The 21,856-nt window shown below is 44.1% G+C and overlaps 1 protein-coding gene across 2 annotated transcripts in view; it reads right to left on the bottom strand.

Moving 5' to 3' along the window:
* The window catches only part of Abhd12 (abhydrolase domain containing 12, lysophospholipase), a 58,060-nt gene that overhangs the window by 9,155 nt on the left and 27,049 nt on the right, over positions 1-21,856 (bottom strand). Inside the window, exons 2-6 of one of the 2 annotated variants that reach the window (XM_041670681.1) lie at positions 16,281-16,405; positions 9,007-9,112; positions 6,547-6,666; positions 3,474-3,504; positions 1,945-1,990 (exon numbers count right to left, since the gene is read on the bottom strand). In XM_041670681.1, the coding sequence (XP_041526615.1) occupies positions 1,945-1,990; positions 3,474-3,504; positions 6,547-6,666; positions 9,007-9,112; positions 16,281-16,405 (428 nt within the window). The remainder of the gene's footprint in view (positions 1-1,944; positions 1,991-3,473; positions 3,505-6,546; positions 6,667-9,006; positions 9,113-16,280; positions 16,406-21,856) is intronic. The other variant, XM_041670682.1, reaches the window with a different exon arrangement.

The raw sequence follows: 21,856 nt of genomic DNA, 5'->3' as shown, positions 1-21,856 counted from the left end.
GGGGCAGATGCCATGAAGCCAGCCACCAGGTCAGACATGCTGAATCTTTCCATGTAAGCCACCACCTCGTGGTGCTACACAGATTATTAGAAATGGGTTAATCAAGATGTGAGAGTTAGCCAGTAAAAGGCTGGAGCTAATGGGCCAGGCAGTGTTTAAATGAATATAGTTTGTGTGATGTTATTTCGGGGCATAAGCAGCCGGGAGCCAGGCGGCAGGAACGCAGCCCGATGCTCCATCTACATGCTGTCCTGGAATTCCCTCTATAGACCAGGAGGCCTTGAACTCAAGATCTGCCAAGTGCTGGGATTAAAGGTGTGTGCCACCACTTCCTGGCTCAGAACATTCATCCTGACGGAACTTTCTTTATGGAAAGCTATCACTGTAGAACTTTCTTTATGGAAAGCTACCACTGTAGTCAGCAGAACAGTGACTCCTGGAGAAGCCTACATCTTAACAGAGTTTGTAAACACATGACCCTCATGCCAGGAGTTAAGCTGCAGAAAGAAAGCCACTAGTGGGCTATGACATTATCACTTTAAGAGTTTTTATTACTAAAGAGGAAGGAAAGGGGGGAGGGTGCACAGACCTGTCTGAAAGAAACATGGCGAAAGAGAGCATGGGTGGGCATGTCCGCCTTTAAAGGCATCTCAGTGCATGCGTATAGGGGCTTATGTAGTCACAGCACACATATGTATAGATTATGTGGCCATACTGCACATGCACATAGATTATGAAGGGCATAAGGCCCTGGGGTGACTAGGCAATTTGTCTGAATGCTGATGGTGCATGTGCAGCTGTGGAACCCCAAAAATGCTAGCACATCAAGTGACTAAGCATTTTGTCTGAATGCTGTCTGCCACGGGATCCCAGATATTATGGAAATGACAACAGGCCAACCTTGAGATAGGGCAATACTGGATCATCTGGGAAAGCCCAATTATTCATAAACATTTTAATAACAGAAAGAGAGGTCAAATGCCAAGGTTCAGACAGCCATGAGCCAAAGAGTATACTGGCCTATAATATGAGGGCCTGCTTTAGGCTGGTATCTTAAAGGCTATTGGCTGAAGGAGTGGAAGGAGCTCCCGCAGCACTGGCCTCTGCAGCTAGGAAAGGCAAGGGATGGGGCCTCTCCAGAAGTCACTGAAGAACAAAGCCCACAGACACTTTAATTCTATTACAGGGGCGAAAGATTTTAGATTTCTGATCTCCATAACTACAGATAATAAATTTGTCTTGTTTTAAGATATGCTGCTTGTAGAAATTTTTACATCAACACAAGAAAACTAACATAAGTCCCACTTGCAGGTGGCAGTGGCTTCCACCCCTTCCCAGTCCCTTAGCCCGAGGACATGTGAGTAACTGCCCTCCTCCAGAAGAGTAAACAAGCTAGCTAAGCAGCCTTTGACCCTGTGGGGGAAATAGTCCTTTAAAACAGCTGCCCACTGTTAAAAAAGTATCTCTGCTGCTCATTAATCAGAATGCTTGTAATACACACAGTGGCAGCCCTGACTAAATACAAAAAGAAAGAAGCAAGGCCATCAAGACAGAGGAATCAGTCTGTTCTCAGTGAACCGTTTTCCAGTTTTCATCATTTCACCAAGACTAGCTCTGTTATTAAGCTAGTGTCTAATGTCCAGCTGCAGGGAAAATCCTGAGTCCAGTAAGGAGAAAAGACAGTATTTTCTGTATTTAAATGCTACTACCAGGACACTGACAGTACAGTCAGCCCCCAGAAGCTACAGCAGGATGCCTGCTACCCTTCTGCCCACTGACAGCACAGCCCTACAGGCCCAGCATTACACAAACAAGCTGCCTGCCTGGCTTCCAAGCTCTCTCTCAAGTCTGTCCATCATGTGTAATCAGAAGTGAGGGCATGCCTGGATACATTCTTTTGTTTGTTTTGGGTTTTTTGAGGGAGACATTAAAAAAGAACCTCACCTCTGTAATCGAAGGTGACCACATGGTAACCAAGGGAACTCAGCACCTGTGAAGTGGAAGACATCCATCATTGGCAACATGACTTGGACTGAGCAGCTTGCTTCCTGCTAACCCCATCCAGAGCTCTGTCCTGAGTCTTACATACAGTGGGAGCTTAACAGACTGCTGACATATAGCTCTTGCCTGGGCCTGTTGCTGTAGAATGTAGAACTTCCTCTGGCTGAACAACATAGGAAGGATGCCTTTTCTGCTGCTGCTTAGACGGCCAAGTGGCCAGCTCCTACAGTTCCCAGGATGTTTCGCAATACAGGGCAGCAGACAGCTCTCAGATACTGTCATCAGGCCTGAGGCAGTCAGCATGTTGGTGGACCCCAGAGACTTCGTTTGAGGATCCTCACTGCAACCTAGTATTTCTCTGATTTTGGTGAATTTTTCTATTATTTTTAAAAATTCCTACAGATTAATTAGTTGTCGTTGTCCATTCTTATTAAGATCATTGCTCAAGTGCAGTGTCCAATACACTGGCTAGGGTATACCTAGAACAATGAAAGAGACGCCACATCACCACTGTCACCTCGAGCCACTTAGCATTCTACCTTCAGGGAGACATGGTACTGTCCTAGGCAGTCTGGTGACTCCTGCCCTCTCCTAGCCTACACTCAAAGCCTTGTGGGCCTGGACAAGGAGATTCTTTTCTACTACAAAAACATCAAGGGAACTGCTAACTTCTCAGTCACTTACCTTTCCTGCCTTGATCCAACTGACTCAAGGGAATAAAAACTTCCCACTGCCCAGATCGAAATAGGCCCACATATCTGTGTACATTCTCTTCTGCCCTATTAGATACAAACAGCTCTCTAAGGAGAGGAGGGCATGTATGGTGGGCCAACCATGCTGTACCAAGATTCCAAGACCCAAGATCAAGAACAAAACCACAGGGCTGGTGGGATGGCTCAGTGGGTAAAGAGACCTGCTGCAGAGCCGGATAATTTGAGTTTGATACCCAAGATTCACATGGTGCAAGGAAAGAAACAACTCTCCCAAGCTGTCCTCTGACTTCCTCTGATTTGAACTGTGGTGCATGCACGCATGTATGCACATGCATACAAATAAAAAACAAAACTATAAAAATGAAAGGAATTCTATGTCATGCCTAAGGCATGAACATTTACTTGCAGGACCTACTATCAAGCCTGTATGGAACTTGGCTCAAATCCCACCTGCCTTTATACACCCTACACCCCAGGGGTGATCCTGCAATAAGCTCCCACAGCACTTCTGTGTTTGAGAAACACATCATGAAAAACAATGGCAAATGCTTTTCATCTCATTAGCAAGCACATGTAATGTATTGGTTCTGGAACCCACCCCAGAAGCAGCACAATGGAAGAACCATGGGAGAACTGGCCAGGCATCACCTTCAGCAAGTCCACGAATGGTGACTTTTCAGAGTGGCTAGTTCAAGTGACCCCTTCTATTCCAGCATCCTGTAGCTAACAGCACTGCTCCTTTGGGCCATCAGCACTCACCTTGTACAGCTCCACACGGTGGTCGCCTCCTCTGCAGCATGAAAAGGAAGCAAACAGAAGTGGTGTTAGTGCCCCTGCTCAAGGTAAGGCACAAGATGGCCCTCAAGAGTCTGGATGTCAGAGCTAGAGAAATGGTTCAGTAGTAAAGAATGCTTACTGTTCTTGCAGAGGACCTGGGTTGTTCCCAATACCCATATTAGGCAGCTTACAACTTTTTGTAACTACAGTTCCAAGGGATCGGACGCCCTCTGCCATCTGCCAACAGTGGGCACCTGCATGTACATAGTGCACATAAACTCATGCAGACACACATACATATATATATTTTTAAAATTTTAAATCTGAAATCCCAAACCCCATTTCAAAGAAGGATCTATAGTAGACACATGACTCTTTGGATCCCCCTAAGTGGTATCAAACTTCTCTCCAACATCTTAGGGATATTTCTTTTTTTTTTTTTTTTTTTTTTTTTTTTTTTTTAATATTTATTTTATTTATTTATTATGTATACAATATTCTGTCTGTATGTCTGAAGGCCAGAAGAGGGCGCCAGACCTCTTTACAGATGGTTGTGAGCCACCATGTGGTTGCTGGGAATTGAACTCAGAACCTTTGGAAGAGCAGGCAATGCTCTTAACCACTGAGCCATCTCTCCAGCCCCCGATATTTCTTAATTCTCATGTGTACTTTAATTTTTCAGTAGGAATGCATATTTATTGCCCAGATTCAAGAAAACACCCTGCCTGCCTGTGCCACTCAGCCCTCCCCAGCTTCCTAGGGGTCAGGGCTACCTATGTGTATGGAAGTTGTGTCCCAAGGAATTTGTCCATATACCTTCCTATTTCAACTCTCATTTCCTATCTAGACCCCCAATCATGGGAGCTCCTTTCTGCCTGCTGCTTCATCAGGCTACACTAATATCTCTGCACACACATGTGCCATACACACATATGGCAATATATCTAGACACAGGTGAATGAGCCCTGGACCCAGCTCCTGGCCCTTCATCAGGAGGCCCTTGCCTCTCATCATAGTGTATGGAATGGCTAGTTCCCCTAGCAGACAAGAGTCCTATCGAGCATTTCTTATTCCTTTCTTCATCCTTCAAACCTATTTTTCTTTTATAATGAGCAGTGAGTCCATTGCAGGTATGTGGTGAGTGGGAATGCCACTGCAGGGACACATGAATGAGTTAGAGGAGAGAAACCAATACATTGCAGCACAAAAACGAAAAGAAATGTGTTCAAGACCAGAAGGAAATCCTGCCAGATGTTTTTAGTTCTCTTTGGAAGATAGATTCCCTAAAACCCCCAAATTCCCTCCATTGACTGAAAAAAGAAAGCGGGACTGAGAGCTCAGAAAGTTACACCTTTGGGAGACTTCAGTGCTATGACTGGGGAGGGAGGGATAGCTGGAGAAGAGGCCCAGAGGTGAGCCAAAGCCTTTGAGAAATGAGGGTGTAGGAAGAACTAGACAGAATGCAGGCACTATAGGCAGTCTCTGGGAGTAGGAAGGCACAGTCACCATATTTCTTTCAGACATAGTTACAGAAAAGCTTTGTTCTTTTCATTTAACACGTGACTACCAGAAACATGTGTCACAGCCAACTATATTTTTTTTTTCATTTATGGAAGTATGCAACAAGAGCTGTTTATAGCTCCTTGGTCTTTAAAAAGCAGAAGAGAAACCTACTGCAGCTTGTCCCCAACAAAGCAGACTGTAAACTGTGCAGAGCAGGGTGAGTCAGTAGCCAAACATTCTGCTCTTGGCACAGAACCCAACCTTGTGGGCTGGGCTTCTGGGTTCTTTCTACAATGCCCTCTGCATTGCTGCATGGCACATAACTACCCAGGACTGCCTTCCCCACAGAAAGACCCATACATTGTTCTTCTTGCTGTTTCTGCCTATAAAAAGTTTACCTCGCAGCTACCCTCACACTGCCCTGCTGGTGAAGGGCCTGCCTCCCTTCTGGCTTCTTCAGATTCTCTCACAGGCAACCCAAAGAAGCATAGAAAAAGGGACCCTAGAATTTTCAAACAATGATTTCCTTAGAAAAATGTACCTCCCCACCTCCTCTACCCCTTTTGAACAACATGCTGTGGTGTAAAAAACACATGAGCTTTTTAGGTGGGAGAGCAAATCCAGCCTAAGCCTGCCTGAAGTCCAAGGCATCAAACGCACTCATGAGAAGCAACTGGATAAACCAGAAAGGCCCAAATGCACAAAGTGTGTACTTTTTCAACAGCCCATTAGGACACACTGCCATTGCTTGTGTCAAGACTGCTAGCAGACAGCTCACCCACACAGGCAGTCCAGGACATGCCCATGCAGGCTCAGCCTTCAGCTTCCCCTCTGGCCACTTTTAAATACTGTTTCTCTTTTAGAGATGGGAAAAGAAGAAGAAAAGGAGGAGGAGGAGGAGGAGGAGGAGGAGGAGGAGGAGGAGGAGGAGAAGTGGTGAGCCTCTTCCTACATCTGTGAAGCCCTAGTCTACACCCTGGCGCTCTCTCAGTGGTAAGACAGACTTGCTTGCCACTCTTCAGACCAGGGGTGACAAACACAGAAAGGTGAAAGGGAGCTAGCATTTTCCTCAAGGTGTACTGAAGCCACCAACAAGGGTCATCACCACCCCTTCTTTGAATGACTACCACTTCCTTAAAGAGAAGCCCGGCTTTCTAAATCATACACTAGCAGACACAGTGCCCTTTGATCCAAAGCAGGAGGAAGGAACACACTATGGCTGGAGGAGCTGAGTCTCTCTGGCAGAGGCACATTCCCCCCTCCACCTGATTCAAATTCAACTTCCAAAGTTGTCTGATGCTCCGCACTATCTCCCAGGGGCCTCTGGGTAGAGACCCATTGGTCCTCAGCACATTGGGGTGTCTCTAAATTCTCCCAGCTCCAAAAGAACTTTACCTTCCTTTGTTCTGGAAAAGTTTCCCTTGCATGTAGCAGGTCAGTAAACCTGATTGTGTAGACCACAGGCCCACTTCAGATAGTCTAAGTTAAAACATTTCCAGCCTAAGAAGGAGCCAGGTGCTGCACGGAGGTCACACCACATGTGTGGGCTTACCTGGTGCCTGCATTCCCATGCAGGTATAGAATGATGGGGTGGTTAGAAGCCAAAGCATCCTCATACCACATCTGGTCCTTCCCTTGGGCATTTTTCCACCAGATGGAGGGGATAGTGTGCCTAGAGACAGAAGTAGAGAAGGACGCAAAGTCAGATGCCCCTTTGGCATAGACAGTAGCACTTACATGAAGGTCTGTGGAAACAGAAAGCAGCAGGGCTCCTATCTATATACAAGTAGACAAGCAGGTGGGTAACATATTATCTCATCCTTCAAATAAGTAACTAGAACTGTAAGCTGCAAGGTCGCTGCTGATAGCCTTAGAGAGAGCAAAAGAACCTCTTGTTGGTCAAACAGCTTGTTCTGATGGCCTTTATCTAGAGATGAGAGACATATATCCTGCATTAACTAGAACATCCTAGATAGAACCTTCCTGCATTCTAGAGCCACAAATACATGGGCAAATTCATCATTAGCCAGGCTGACCCAGGATCTTAGATACTCTTATTCTATTTGGCCAAATTCTCCTTCAGAGATAATACAAAGGACAAAATGAATACTGATAATCACTGGGAAGGGTCTAAATTGATTATCTACTTTTCCTCTAAAATTCTTAGCCAAATTCATTCTAGACACCAATGACAGAAATCTTTAAAAAATCAAGTAGCCAAGTTTGTCCTCTCTCTTGCCCCCTTTTATCTTCCCCGCCCCCATATTTTCCCCAGCTTCTCTATCTCAGTTTTTTCAAGATAGGGTTTCCCTGTGTAGCCTGGCTGTCCTTGTCCTCAAACTCAGAGATCTGCCTTCCTCTGCCTCCCAAATGCTGAGACTAAAGGAGTGCACCACCACTGCCTGGCTATTTTCTCATTTTAATGCATCTCTCTTGTTTATTCATGAGGATCATGTTTTTGTGTTTCTAGCCACTATAATTATCACTCTCATACAATCACAATACCAGATACTTGAGAGGCTGAGCAAAAAGATTGCTAGATTCTAGGAGTTTTCAGCCAGCTTAGGCAATATATAGCATTGATGGAGTAGTGGGGAAAAGATGGCAGCCTATTTTAGACATCTGGAGCTGATATTCTTCTGATAGAAGCCAGACTACCTCATTTCGGATCTCTAGGCAGAGATCCAGTGAACACCTCCAACATGTCGGTAGAGGGCAGCTGACACTGAGCTGGTAGCTGAGAATGGTGCTTGGGTTGCATTCAGGCCTTTGCAGAAGCTGGGGTGGGGGGATCTGAAAAGACGTAGTGAGGGCAGTTGAGAGTGGAGTCTTTTGCTTCTCAAGGCCCAAGGTTATGGAATGGTCTAGGTGGACAGACAGCAGCTGTCCACTACCTCGAGATTTGCATAGCCATCCCTCTAACTCTTGTGGGAACTTAACAATGTACAAAGGGGCTGTCAATGCTTTCTGCCTAAGTACCACTATTATACTCCTCTTGCACAGGACAGAACCTTGATCCTGGTTAAGGGGCCAATCATTCTACCCTCACACAGCTCTGGACAAAGCAGGTCAGATTCTTCAAAGTCCCAAAAGCACACACGGGTCAGCTACTGCTCAATTAAATAAAAAAAAAGAAAATGGCAAAAAGACTCTACTCCCAGTGTCCTCTGCTGAGAACAAGAGCCTCCCTTCTTGTTCTCCCTTCTTTACCACAGACTGTCAATGGAAGCATCTGAAGTCCCTCATCCACACTGGCAGCCTGCTCACTGGTTCATTTACAAACATCTCACATACATGGTGGGTCTCTAAGGCTGCAGAAAGAGACTTTATGGAACTGAGAAACAGACCCGGCTAAGATAAAGGGGCAGTTAGTTATTCTCAGCTGCTTCTGAGAGAAAAAAAGAAACGCTGATGCAGTTCTGGTCAATCTTGACCCAGTTGTTTAGGGATCATCACTTACACAAAAAGCCATTAAAATATATCCCAAGGAAACCACAGAGAAGTCACAGGGCTTATGTCCAGTGTAAATTTATGGAGAAAAGTAGATATCCTTCCTACAGGCAGGAGGCATTCACTTCTCTGAAGAGCTACACTCAAGTCTGTATTTCTGATTGTGTGCTTACATTCCTTTTTTTTTTTCTCTAGATTGTTTGGTTTAAAAAAAAAAACTTGGAAATAAGACTCTAAAAACAATGTGGTTACAAAGCCTTTGCTGTTTCAAGGACCTCAGGAGAGAGTTTGGTGCCATCTCACTCTGCACCACTGAGATCAAATTTAGCTGAGTTCTTCCCTTGGTCTTAAGGACAGATGAAGACAAAAACAAGCCCAGCACCACAAGCCTGGTGTCCCGGACACCACCTGACCTGAGCAGGACAGAACCCCGAGCCGATCAGAACAGCACCCTGAGCCTGGTGTCCACAGACCACCCAAGCTGAGCAGGGCCCTCACAGCTTCCTGAAGAGGCCAGAGAAGCTTGTGCCTCTACCCTGCAGGCTTGGCTGTAGGCACTTACCAGACCCCAATAGTCACATCATCCTCTGGCTGGAGGTAGTAATTGCAGGTATGATTCAAACCTTGATCCTGTGGTTTTTTCAAGTCAATGAAATAGGGGACCCTCACTGTAGGGGACAAAGAGATGAAGTCTGGGTTAGTGGGAGAGGATGGGCACACATGCTCACCTTTGTATTAACATGCCCTCTTGAGCACACAGCACACACACCACTGCAATACATAACCACTACCCCCCCACATACACAGAGACACACACGTTGACAAGCACACACCCCATCCCCACAGCATAGGAGAAACTCTGAAAAGGCACTAAGTGTTTTTCTATCAGGATTTTGCCACATGAGAGGCACACTTCAGGGAGGGGGTAAAGCTAAAACCTGAACTACAGCTTGAAAACACTGGAGTAAGGGCACAGCCTGAGTGGAGCCTGAACCAGGACGGGTTGCTCAAGGGGAAGACGGAAGCAAGGGAAAGGACGGTCTTTAACAAGATAAGCTGGCACAAGATAGGGGACACACAGAGGGGACAAGATCCTGCAGAGGGGCTCACCTAAGCCACAGCTGAAGGCTGAGATCAGGGTGGCTGGGAAACACTGGAAAGGGGCAATGGATAAGATGACAGGTACAAGAGGGAAGGAGGCACAGAGGTTCTCAAGTCTCTGCGACATCACTTAACCCAGAAAAGACATCAAAATGAATGAATACAAAACTCATCTGCAGTGAATTCAAGGCAGAGTCTTAGAGTACAGTCATCTCCCAGTAGGGCCCCAACTGGATAAACTAGGATGCCAAACACAGGAGAGCATGGACACATCCGCTACGGGAAATGTGCAGGACAGGGCAGATAAGAGGGACACTGCCCTACTGTCACTGCAGAGACACACACGCCAAGTGTGAGTGTGCAGAGGGACTTTATATTTTTTTTTCCTTACATATTACTGTACTTTACTGCAATGGCAAATATCTTTTGAAGAAAAATTTAATGGAAATATAAAAAACTTAAATGAAATTAAATCAAATTAAATTAAACCAAAAACATAAGCCCTAAGGTGTAATTTACCCTCGCCATGGGGGAGGAGCAACAAAGAGCAGGATGGTCCTGACTTCTGGGTCATCATGAGCTCTAGAAGGAATCCATTCACAGCTTTTTGGGAGGAGATGAAGGTGGAGTTTCAAGACTAACTTCACATATCATCTGGCAGGTCTAACTCACTTCCTGAAATGCCTCTTGGCCTCAATGAACACTTGCTGAATAAATGAACCATCGGACTCATGAGGACACAGGATGCATGTGCTCCTTCTCCAGAAATTCCTCTGAGCATCTCCCCCAGGTCACATTAGGAGAGGAATTCCTCACATCACTACCTTCCTAATCCACATCTCCCTGAAGAAGCAGGCTGAAGTTTTAAATTTCCTCTTAAGTTTCTGTTAAATGCTGAATAACATCTTCCCCCAAACTCCTAACACCCAAGACTCTGACCTCGCTTAGAAACCAGATCTTTTCAGAGTAACAAAGCTTAACTGAGGTTTCCAGAGTAACCTCTAACCCATCATGTCCAACAGACTTCTAAAAGGGGAGACCACATAAAGACTGTACGTAGATGGGTAGAGGTTTCTACAAGTCAAGCCATACCAAAGACTGCAGGCCACTGGCAGCTGGTGAAACAGGCAGGAGGTGGTAGAGTGCTTCCCACTATGCACAAGGCACAAGGCCCTGGAGTTCCATCCCTATTACAGAATGAAGGGAGGCAGGAGAAGGAGGAGAGGGAGAAAGGATGGACTCTATCCAGGTGCCTCAGAGGGTGCAAACACTTTGATCTTAGACTTTTGGCCACTGAGACTGTGAGACAGCATTTTTGTCTTAAGCCACCCAATCTGAAGACCTGTCAAGAAAATGGACAGTCATACTAAAGCATTCAGATTTTATTGTGCCAGTGGTGTTACTGGAGACTTGGAAGTTGTCTGGCATGGAAGCAATAGAAATGAAACGAAGCAAGGAATGCATGCAAAGCTTTAGTGGGGCTCCAGCTTACAAGTAGAATGGAGCCAGCACTGGTTGCTCTCTGAACAAAGGGAGGAGCAGGCCTTCACTGGCTGGCCTGAAGGTAGAGTGGAGGCTGTTCTATACACTAGAGCTGCTGGAAATCTTCGGGGGCTGAAGACCAGCTCCATGGAACATCAGCAGGTCTGCATGAGGACTGAACAGAACCTGACCTGAGGGCAATGGCAGCACAGAAAGGAAGATAGAAATGCCAGGTCTTTTGTCCTGTTACTTAAGTTTTCCATTGGTAACAGTGGGGCCTATGAGGGCTTCAACTAGAAAGAAGTCTACTTCCTGTGCTGTACAAGCCAATCCCAAGCTTCCCTCTATGACCTGACCACACTGGAACTTGAAAGCTGCAGCCTCATTTGCAGGTGAAATTAAGATGGGAAAAAAAGAAAAAAAAAAAATCAACCAGGCAGGGGTGGCTCACACTTTTAATCCCAGCACTCAGGAGTCAGAGACAGGTGATCTCTGTGAGTTTGAGGCCAACCTGGTCTACAAAAGTGAGTTCTAGGACAGCTAGGACTGTAACACAGAGAAACCTTGTTTTGAAAGACAAAATAAACAAACAAAAAACCTGAAAAGAGAAAAAAATTAAAGGGATAAGAACAGGAAGAAGAGCCTCTCACTGACACCCAGTTTGCCTCTGTGGCTGATGGGGGCACTGAAGTCAAAATTCAACATAACTGATGGGGCCAAAACTGCCCACAGAGATAGAGATAGGTGTCTTCCTGGACCTCCAGATGCCATCTCAGGCAAGATGTTAAAAACAGCAAGCGAACTGTGCTTACACAGGACCCCATCGTCACTAAATCTAAACAACGCACATCAGAAAGCCATTTACAATTTTACTCACAAAGGTAAATTCTTTAAGAAAAAGTAAAAAGGCATATATAGTTTCACTTAGGCCTTTTTTATTTTTTTTTGCATTTGAGCTTTGCTTAGTCTTTGAACCTTGTTTTAAGTTACATCCTTTGACGAATGGAACCTAGAAAGTCACAGGATTATACGCAGCCATTGTAAAAACACTTACGTATGCCTCTTTCTTAAAAAAAGTTACTGTTGTATATGTATGCATATGTGTGTGAATGCGGGCATTTGTGTATGTCCCATGGAATGTATGTGGAGGTCAGGACAACTCATTCTACTGTGGGTCCTGGGGACTAAACTCGGGTCCTCAGGCTTGTGCACTTTTCCCTGCTGAGCCACCTTGCTGACCTTAGCATGACTCTCCTGAGAAGCCTAGGCCCATGTCTTGGGATTATGCATTATTCTTTTTCCTACATGACTGTGGTGATTTGAATGACAAATGTCCACTGTAAGTTCAGCTATTTGAAGACTTGGTCCCCAGTTGGTGGCGCTGTTGGGATAGGGTGTGTGGGAGGGATGAATTAGATCACTGGAGGTGTGGTTTGAGAGTTCATAGCCTCAGCACACTTCCGGTTCTCTCTTAGCTTCCTGCTGCTTGCTGCTAGGTATCCTCATTGTGAGGGACTCTTACCCATCTGGAACCATAAGCTAAAATAAACTTTCTTCCATAAGTGGCTTCTGGTCACAGTGTTTTATCGTAGTAACAGAAAAGGTACTAATTCAGTGATTTTCCATCTAAACACTGAGATAACTCATATACTTTGCTTCGCTCGGGCTCATGCTGAAATTCTTTTCTGCAGCATAGTAAAGATCCAAATCAGATGCCCACTGGTAACCTGAGACTCACAAGTCAATCCTGCTTATTTATCTGACTGCAAATTTAAGAGAAATCTGCTATACACTCATGACTATATCAACCATGCTGTGAGCCCTAAAGATTGTCAGGATGGAGAGCAACAAGTCCAGACTCCCATCTGGAAGAGACAAGAACTTCTACATGCATAGGCCTTCCCAGTTTGAGGTAAAACTCCAGCCTCAAAGCCTCTAATGCTTCAGCCGAAAGGGGAGACAGGCACAGCAATTAAAGTTGTCCACACTATAACTAGAAAACTAGCAAGCCCTGAGCCATTTGCCCTTTCCTCCCAGGAGAGCAGGCCTCACAATGAAAGCGTGGCAAAGAGGGCCAGGCCAGCACTGCTGTGGAAAAGGCTGTGGTGATGGCTAACCACTGCCCTAAAATGACATCCATCAGTGCCAAATTCTTGAGTAATTTAAAAAATTATTATTTATTCTTTGTAGTGGGTGGTATATATGTGTGCTAGGGCACAGGCATGAAGGTCAGAGGATAACTTTGTAGAGTTAGGCCGCTCCTCCTTCCACCTTTATGTGAGTTCCAGGCTGGTAGGCAGCAAAGCTTTACCTGATGAGCCTTTCTCTGGCCCTTGAGTAACTCAAAAAGTCTTTTATATTATTTTTGGCGGGGGGGGGGGGAGTGTGTGTATGGAGGTGGGGGACTATGCTTGCTCAAGCAGAAGCTGGAGGTTAATGTCAGGATATCTTTCTTAATCATTTTTCTATTTTTTTTTTTTGAGAGTGTCTCACTATCTGGCTGGCCTGGAACTCATTATATAGACCAAACTAGCTTTGAAATGATAGAGATCCATCTGGCTCTGCCTTCCACATGCTGGGGTAGAAGGCATGCACCACCATGCCTAGCCTTTGCATTAGTTGTTTAAACAGACTCTCACTACACCTGGAACTCACCCATTTCTGCTAGGCTGGTTAGTCAGTAAGGCCCAGGATCAGCCTATCTCCACCACCCAGCACCAGGGCTACAGACATGTGTCATCATATTCAGTTTTTATGTGGGTGCTGGGGATCCAAACTCAGATCCTTATTCTTAAGCACCAAGCACTTTATCCACTGGCCCACCTCCCCAGCCCCTTGAGTAACTTAAAAAGCAAAGCAAAACAAACAAAACCCAGCAACCCAGAGATAGATTTTTATACTATTATCCCTTTAGCATCACTGCCCAAGGAAGGGTTCACTGGTATAGTGCATGTGAGGCCCTGGGTTTAAGGTTTAAATCCCACTACTCCAAAATCAGCACAATACCAAACCAAACCTGCCCCAGGCCCGTTGCCCCCAAGCGGTGAGCAGTGGAAGAAAAACTTTAGTGGGGAGCATCAGCCTGGGCAGCAGTCATTACACAACCTCCTCTCTTGACACATGGTCAGACTAAGAACCCAAAGTTCTGAGCCTGTGGCAACGGTTTCTCTCTTCAGAAAGCCAGCACTGCAAAACTGTGGGCTATGCCTAAAGCAGACTGCAGAAAAAGTCCAAGCCAGGTCTTTGCTGGCACCGGACTGTGTGCCCAACAGCAGAGAACACAGAGCCCCAGGCTGTATGGGTCAGTTCTAATGGTTACACCAATAAATTTACAGCTCTTGCGTCTTTGTGTCTGCAAACCCACCATCTTTTCTGTGCCTTCTTTAAGGGACACTAACTCAGAAAAACAACACTACCTCGCTTTTCCTAATAATTTTGTTTCTTCTTAAGTTTATTACTTATAAGTTACCTAACTTAGAGATCATGAATCCCTAGAAGATTGAGGACCTTCCACTTGAAAAACTAAAATATCTCTTAATAAACAGCATACATAATTCTGTTTCTCTTACTGATTAAAAAATATAAATTCTTTGTTAGTATCTTTCTACAGTTATGTCTATTATAGACTGAACATTCAAAATTTGTAAAACCAGACCTTACAGAGCCTGGAATTCTATGACTACTGGGGGTTGGAAGCCTGAGACATGCCTTCCAATCTGCCCTGCATCCTTGGCTCTATCATGTCCTGGGCTACAGTCTCACACAGACTGGACCCTCACAGTCCCTCTACCTGCCCAAAGCTTACCTGCTGTCGCACAGCATCAAGCCAGTTTCTGAGTCTCAAGCTCCCAAACACACAAGGGCCCAGAGCTCATTCTGTAAACCAGCATTGCCAAAGATCTGGTGAGGAGTCCACCTCATCCCGTTCTAACATTGACCATAGCCATTTTCACAGCCAGAGTTAATGCCTCGTACCCTCCTTTGCCTCATTTTGGGTACAAAATGTTATTTCTGAAAGGACTGTTTCTAGAGAACATACCTAGAGCCCTCTGCTTCCTGTCTTATAGCACAATACTTCCTCACTTTCCCTTCCTCTTCCACCCCAAACAGCTTTAGAACCACACAAGGTCCATGTTAACTCAAGGTCCCAAAACGTTTTGTAAACAGCAAACAATTCCACAAAAATCAAACCGTGTCAGTTTCTTTTTCTTTCTATGAATAAAACAGATTTTTTTCTTCATTTATCCATTTATTTAATAAACGGTTGCCGTATACATCCTACATTCCAGACACCCCTCTAATAGCTATGGGAACAGATAGTCAATATATGTGTTTTCTGCTATTGCAAAGCTTACAACAGCTGAGCGGAGCCAATTATGCAATTACATATTTATAACAAACAATGCCTTGTCTCAGGTCTGGTATGGTTAAAAGCAACTATAGTGCTCAAGATGGAGGATTAATAGTGGCATGATAAGAAATTAATGAAAAAAAATGTCCATTGGTCAGTATTACGAGCCTATTTACTAGGAAAGTGCTAAAAACAGATTTTTTGTTTGTTTATTTGTTTTTGGAGAAAAGGACCAGTTAGGTAGTGATGGCACACACTTTTAATCCCAGCTTCAGGAGGCAGAGAAGAACGGATCTCTGTGAGTTTGAGGCCAGCCTGGTCTACAAAGCAAGTTCCAGGACAGGCTCCAATGCTGCACAGAAGTCTTGAAAAACAAAAACAAAGACAAAGAAAAGAAAAAAAAAAAAGAAAGAAAGAAGGATCAATAATAAAAATTAAAAGAAAACCCATAGGGCTTCATCATTATTATTTTTAAAGGTACTGTTCGTTTCTATGGTTTCAATTAACCTGCACTATACAAGTGACAACATGTCTCTAACATGCCAGATTCAGACAACTGTTGATGCTGTCAACATTTTTATCTACTTTGGCTCAAGGGAGATAATCACCTCCAATGCAGTACTGTCACCTAGAGACCCAAATGCAGCACTGGATGGTAAGCCATCGTCGCCATGTCTCTCAACTGGACAAAAAGTGCAGGGAACTCCCAGGTCACAGACCCATACAATCCTGAGTCTGGGTGGTGGCTCTACTTCCCACCACACTGTACACTTAAAATCTATACATCGTACTACATGTAAGTTCAATCTCAATTAAAATAAAAAGACATCTCTTAAAGTCAGCCACCACAGTGAAAATAAACTCTAAGTAAAAGCAAAGAAGAATTGATACAAAGGACTTACCAAAATTCAAGAAAATCAGTTTGGCCTGTATCCCAGGACACAGTTTGACAAGAAACGGAATGGCAATGTAGAACCCCAGAACACAGAGAATTATCTTCCTCAGTCGGAACCACAGGCTCTTTCGTCTATGAGACAGAAGCAATATGGGTCAAAAGGCAGTAGGTACGATTCTGCCGGCTTAGTAATTGCATCTCAGATCTCTAAACAAGTGCCACAGGCATCTTTCCACACAGAGGACACTGATAAAAAGTGACCTGCCATCTGCTTTTGTTAATTAACTGATACAGTCTTTGAGTTTTCAACTGTTCTAGAGGGAACATTTTATTTCTTAAGAGTCAAAGGCAGTCCTGTTGATTTGTTGTACTGGCCCTGGGGTAAGAACTGAGCAGAGACAAAAGGCCCTCAGAAAGCATCCCACCTGATATCAGAGCCCCGCTTCCACCTCATCCTGGCAGTGTCTGGCTTCTTTGGGCCTTGAAGCCTCACTGCACTAACCTGCTCTGAGCCAGCTCAATGCTGAGTTACTCATTAGCTGCTCGTGGGAAGCAGGAAGTCCCTCCACCCAGGACATCAGCAGAACCTGCCCAACCAGGTCCTGGAGACTGCAGAGGCTGAAAATGAGACCAGCCCTTGCACCCATCCCACAGAATCCCACATCTGTTCTCAACACTTCTAAATATATTTATTTAATTTATTTAACTTTATTTTATGTACATTGGTGTGAAGGTGTCAGATCCCCTGGAACTGGAGTTACAGACAGCTGTTAGGTCTAGGTGCTGGGAATTGAACCTGGGTCCTCTGGAAGAGCAGTTAGTGCTCTTAACCACTGAGCCATCTCTCTAGCCTACAACACTTCTGATTCTTGAGTAGTACTGAGAGGCCCTCAGTCTCTTCTCAATCCCCTTTAAAAGGTGTCACTAAACTTTTCAAACTTGTAGTCTTAAACTATCTCTACTTACCAAAAAAAAAAAAAATGAGGACCCTAAGGCACATTTATTTATATTTATTGCTGTCATCCAAGGAGTTAAAACCAAGGAGTTAACCCAGGGCTGTCCTAGAGGACCTGACTAGCTCATATAGATCCTGAGTTCCAGCACCACTCACACCAGAGAGGACTGCTGAGTTCAAGGCCAGTCTATGCAGCACAGTGAGACTTTGTTCCCCACCCTCATCACATCTTTTGTTTGATTTTAGCTTTTTACTGGTTAGTTCTCTTAACATTATAAAGAGTAGATAATTCTATCTCATGTAAGCTGTTTCAAAGCATAAAGAAAAAAGGGCCCAGTAATAGAGCATGCATGAAGCCCTGGGTCTAATCCCAACACCAGAAAGGAAAAATGTGTTTTAAAACAAAGAAGAGTTATTGGTTTTACTATGTGGAGAAAGCATCGCTCTAAAATAGCACATGAGGATGAGTAACTTCTAGATGTTTGCATGCAGCAGTGATTTTCTCCATGGTTTAATTCATTATGTTTTAGTCTGAGGATACCACGGGTTTGTCTGTCCATTTACCAGCTGGTGAGCACTGATATAGTTTCAGTTTGGGAACACTATGGAAGAGTCTTTGTGTGGATATGCTTTCTGTCTCCTTGGGTGTAAGATCCTAAACCACTAAATACTTTCCAACAGAATAAAAGATGAGTGAGAGGCTGTGGGAGGGACAAAGTGAAGAATATTTCCATTGCTCCAAAGTCCCTTGTACCACTCAGTCAGTCTCTCTCTTACCTAAGCCCCCAGCATCACTATTCTACTTTTCTGTCCTCCAGTTTTGTCTTCTCTAGGCATTCAGTAAGTGGCTGTCTTACTAACCTGGCACAGTGCTTCGAGGTTCATCTCTGCTGTTACATGTGCCAGCAGTCCAATGAAGGTTTCAAAAATCATCTTAGGTGTTATTTAGAAATAGCCCAGAATTAAGCAATTGGCTCCAGCAAAGCTTATACTGACATACTGTGAGAGATACCGAATGAGACGCCAAGTGACACAGCAGTTCCCCAGGTGCACTGCAGGCTTATGTGTCCCCAAGCTCCTGCAGAGGCCCAGTGAGATCACTGATTTTCATAACACTGACCTGAAATTTGGCCCTTTCCTGTCTAAGTAAAATAAATATAATGGAAGTTTTTAGATGCTGTACCTCATGTGGTATTGGTAGCCTTGAAAGCAACAGATAGGAGGAACCACCTTGCTCAGAAGTCTAGCTTTAAGAAAGTTTTGAAAGCATGGAGCCAATGAAATGGTCTAATGGGTGAAGGTGGCTGCTGCCATGCTTAAAGACCTGGGCCCCGTAGAAGGAAGGAGAAAACTAACTGCTTCACGTTCCCACCAATGTCCAACCTGAGTTTATAAATATTGATGTGTAAACTAATGTACTTTTGGCAAGGCAGTAATGAAGCATGCCTTTAATCCCAGCACTCAGGAGGCAGAGGCAGGCGGATCTCTGTGAGTTTGAGGCCAGTCTGGTCTACAGAGTGAGTTTCATACACAGAGAAATCCTGTCTCAGGAAAAAAACAGTAGTTTCTTCAACATCCTGGGTGTGAGGATTAGAGGATTACAGCCATAAGCCGTAACTGAGAATTCCCTTAGCTGTAATTTAAATCAGTGTCCCTGCTGCTGTTTACAGTTAGTTCCTTCAGTGAGCAGCCTGTCCTTGATGGCTGGCTGGTTGAAATGAAGGCTGCCCTCAGGGCTTGGGACAGCATTAAAGGAACACATCCCTTCCTTCAGGACCCTGAATGGGACCTGTGTCCACTCAGAGGCTCGTGTTTCTCCAAACTTCATAGACCCAAGTCCATGGTCACATCCACCCCCCCAAACTGCACTATTATTCTATGTGTTTTCATTAAAAGCTACTTAGTGCACAGAGAAGACTCACTGGCCATGAAACAAAAGGGAACTGTGAAAATAAGTGCAACTAGATTTCCCACAGGGCCCAGAGCCACACTCTAAGGCACTCTACTTCTACGTGCATAGCAGTATTTGGGTAACTGTGGTGGTGAGAAGACAGGGATGGTAGAACTGCATAGTCTGTCTCTCATGTACATACACTCTCGCCCTCTCATGCACACAAGCAATGTACTTGAGTTGGTACATCTAAACCGCTCTAGGGATTGCATAGATAACTCTGCCCTGGGCTTGATTTTTGCAACACGATTATATAAGATGCTACTTAGTGGGGAGGGTGAGAGAAAGGAACACTGAACTGCTTGTAAATTTTCTTGTAATGCCTGCTTGGTAAGGGTATGAGATGGTAGTTGAAAGACCTGTGTCCTGCATTTGAGGAAGAGAGAATAGGTAGGATGGCTCAGTGGGCAAAGGTGTTGCCAAGCCTCTTGATCTTAGTTCACTCCCAGATGGTAGAAGGAGAGAACCAATTTCTACATGCTGTTTTCTGACCATATAAGTATAATGGTAAATGTGCGCACACACACACATAAATAAATAACGGAATCCAGGAAATAGAGTGGAAAAATATATATAACACAAGCAAGGTCTTGGGGTGGGGAGACTTCAACACGTAGGCGCAATAATAAAAACTTAGTGAACAAGGAATATAGGAAGAAGGCACTCCCCCTTGACAGAGAGAAGTTCATATCCACCTCATACCAGTAATCCAAACAAAGCAGAGCATCAGAGTAAAACACCAGTTACAGGGGTATATTCATTGCCATTATCATAACTGAACACTATCATGCACATGTATGTTAAAAGAGCTAAGCAAAGGGAAACACAAATTATAACCCTTGAAACTAAAAGAATAATAGCCGGTGGTGCACGCCTTTAATACCAGTACTCACTCCAAAGCTATAGGAAACCATGTCTCATAGAACCAAAAAAAAAAAAAATAATAATAATGGTGGCAGATAGTTTCTAAACAAAGTATTCAAGCTATAGATGAATCAATGGTAGAGTATTTACCCATCATGTGTGTATACACGTTTGTGTGTGTGCATAAAGAGGCCAGAAGAAAACTTCAGCCATGCTCGTCAGGTGCCATCTCTCATTTTTTGAAACAGTCTCTCATTCACCTGGAGTTTTGTAAGCAGGTGGAGTTGTGATCTTTAGCAAGCCCTATAGATCCTCTTATCTTTGCTTCCCTAGTATGAAGATTAGAAGCTCACACTATCATCCATCTATCTATCTATCTATCTATCTATCTATCTATCTATCCATCCATCCACTCACAGAGATCCTGACTCCCTGAGTGCTGGGATTAAATGCATGTGCCACCACCACCTGGCATCTGCTATTTTTTTTAAGATTTATTTATTGGTTCATTTATGTCTATATGAGTTTGTGTATATCACTTGCATGAAGTTGCCATGGAGGCTAGCAGAGGGTGCAGGATCCCTGGGGCTGGAGTTATAAGCAGGTGTGAGTTGCCTGGTGTGGGTACTGGGACCTGAACCTGGGTCCTCACCAAGAGCGGTAAGTGTCTTTAACCACTGAGACATCATCCAGCCCAAGCCTGCTATTTTTTACTATGGGTTCTGACCATAAGGCTCAGGTCCTCACACTTACAGAGCATACACTTTATGGACTGAGCTATCTTCCCAGCCCTACATGCGTCTTAAAGGCTAGATTTCTATTTTGAGTTGGTTTGGATGTTTTTATCATGAGAAATGTTGGAATTTTTCAAATGCCTTTCTTTAGATGATTGTATGATTTCTGTCTTTTATTCTATTAATATGGTAGGTTCCATTAGTTGATTTTTAGATGTCAAACTCACTTATCTTCAGGATAAAATCTTACTGTTTACAATGTAGATACATTATGTGCTGTTGGATTTGATTTGCTAGCATTTTGTTAAGGATTCTATTATCTGCAATCATGAAAGGCATTACCTGCAGTTGTATAGTTGTATTGTGAAATTCTGTCCTTATTGTCGGGATAAAATTCATAAAAGTCCTATAGGTGGTACATGCAAGAGTTTGGGGAGACAAGTTGTTAGTTGGTCTCCAGAGGTTTGGTAACATTTTCCTGTGAGGCTACCTGTTCCTTCCCCTTTCTCTGTAAATTTTACATAATTAACCCATCTCCTTTGATGACCTAAGATCTGCTTAGTGTCTCTCATCAGTCAATGACAGAGCCTGAATGATTCCAGGAAGCTGCCATCTCTCCCTCTCCGTTGTCTATTTTAGGCATATAACTGCCCATGATGTTCCTTCATCATCTCCCCTGGCTTTTTTTTAAAACTTCTGTAAAGTTAGCAGTCATTTTCTTTTCTTCATTTCTGATTTTAGCTATTTACAATTCTCTCTCCCCCCTTCCTATCCTGCCCCCCCCCCCCCCCGGTTAAACTAGCTAAAAGTTTCTCAATTTTACCTTTTCAAAGAACCAATTTCTGGCACTATTGTTTTTTCTCTTCTATACTCTATTTCATTAATTTCTATACTACCCTTCATTTTGGTTACTTTTATTTTTCTTCTTGTCCTAGGGTCTTCATGTTGAAGGTTCCCACTGTGAGATTGCCACCACCACTGCTTTAGCTCTGCCCATCAATTCTGCTTTGTTGTACCCTCACGTTCATTCTCCTAAGTGTTTGGTAATATCCTCTGTGACTTCCTCTTTGAAACACTGT

The sequence above is a fragment of the Microtus oregoni genome, unplaced genomic scaffold (genome assembly GCF_018167655.1).
Source record: "Microtus oregoni isolate MIOR12 unplaced genomic scaffold, Mior012 000020F_ref0000438, whole genome shotgun sequence".
In the NCBI taxonomy this organism is placed as follows: domain Eukaryota; kingdom Metazoa; phylum Chordata; class Mammalia; order Rodentia; family Cricetidae; genus Microtus; species Microtus oregoni.
The sequence above is the reverse complement of the archived record's forward strand: the minus strand, read 5'-3'. Positions and strand labels throughout refer to the sequence as shown.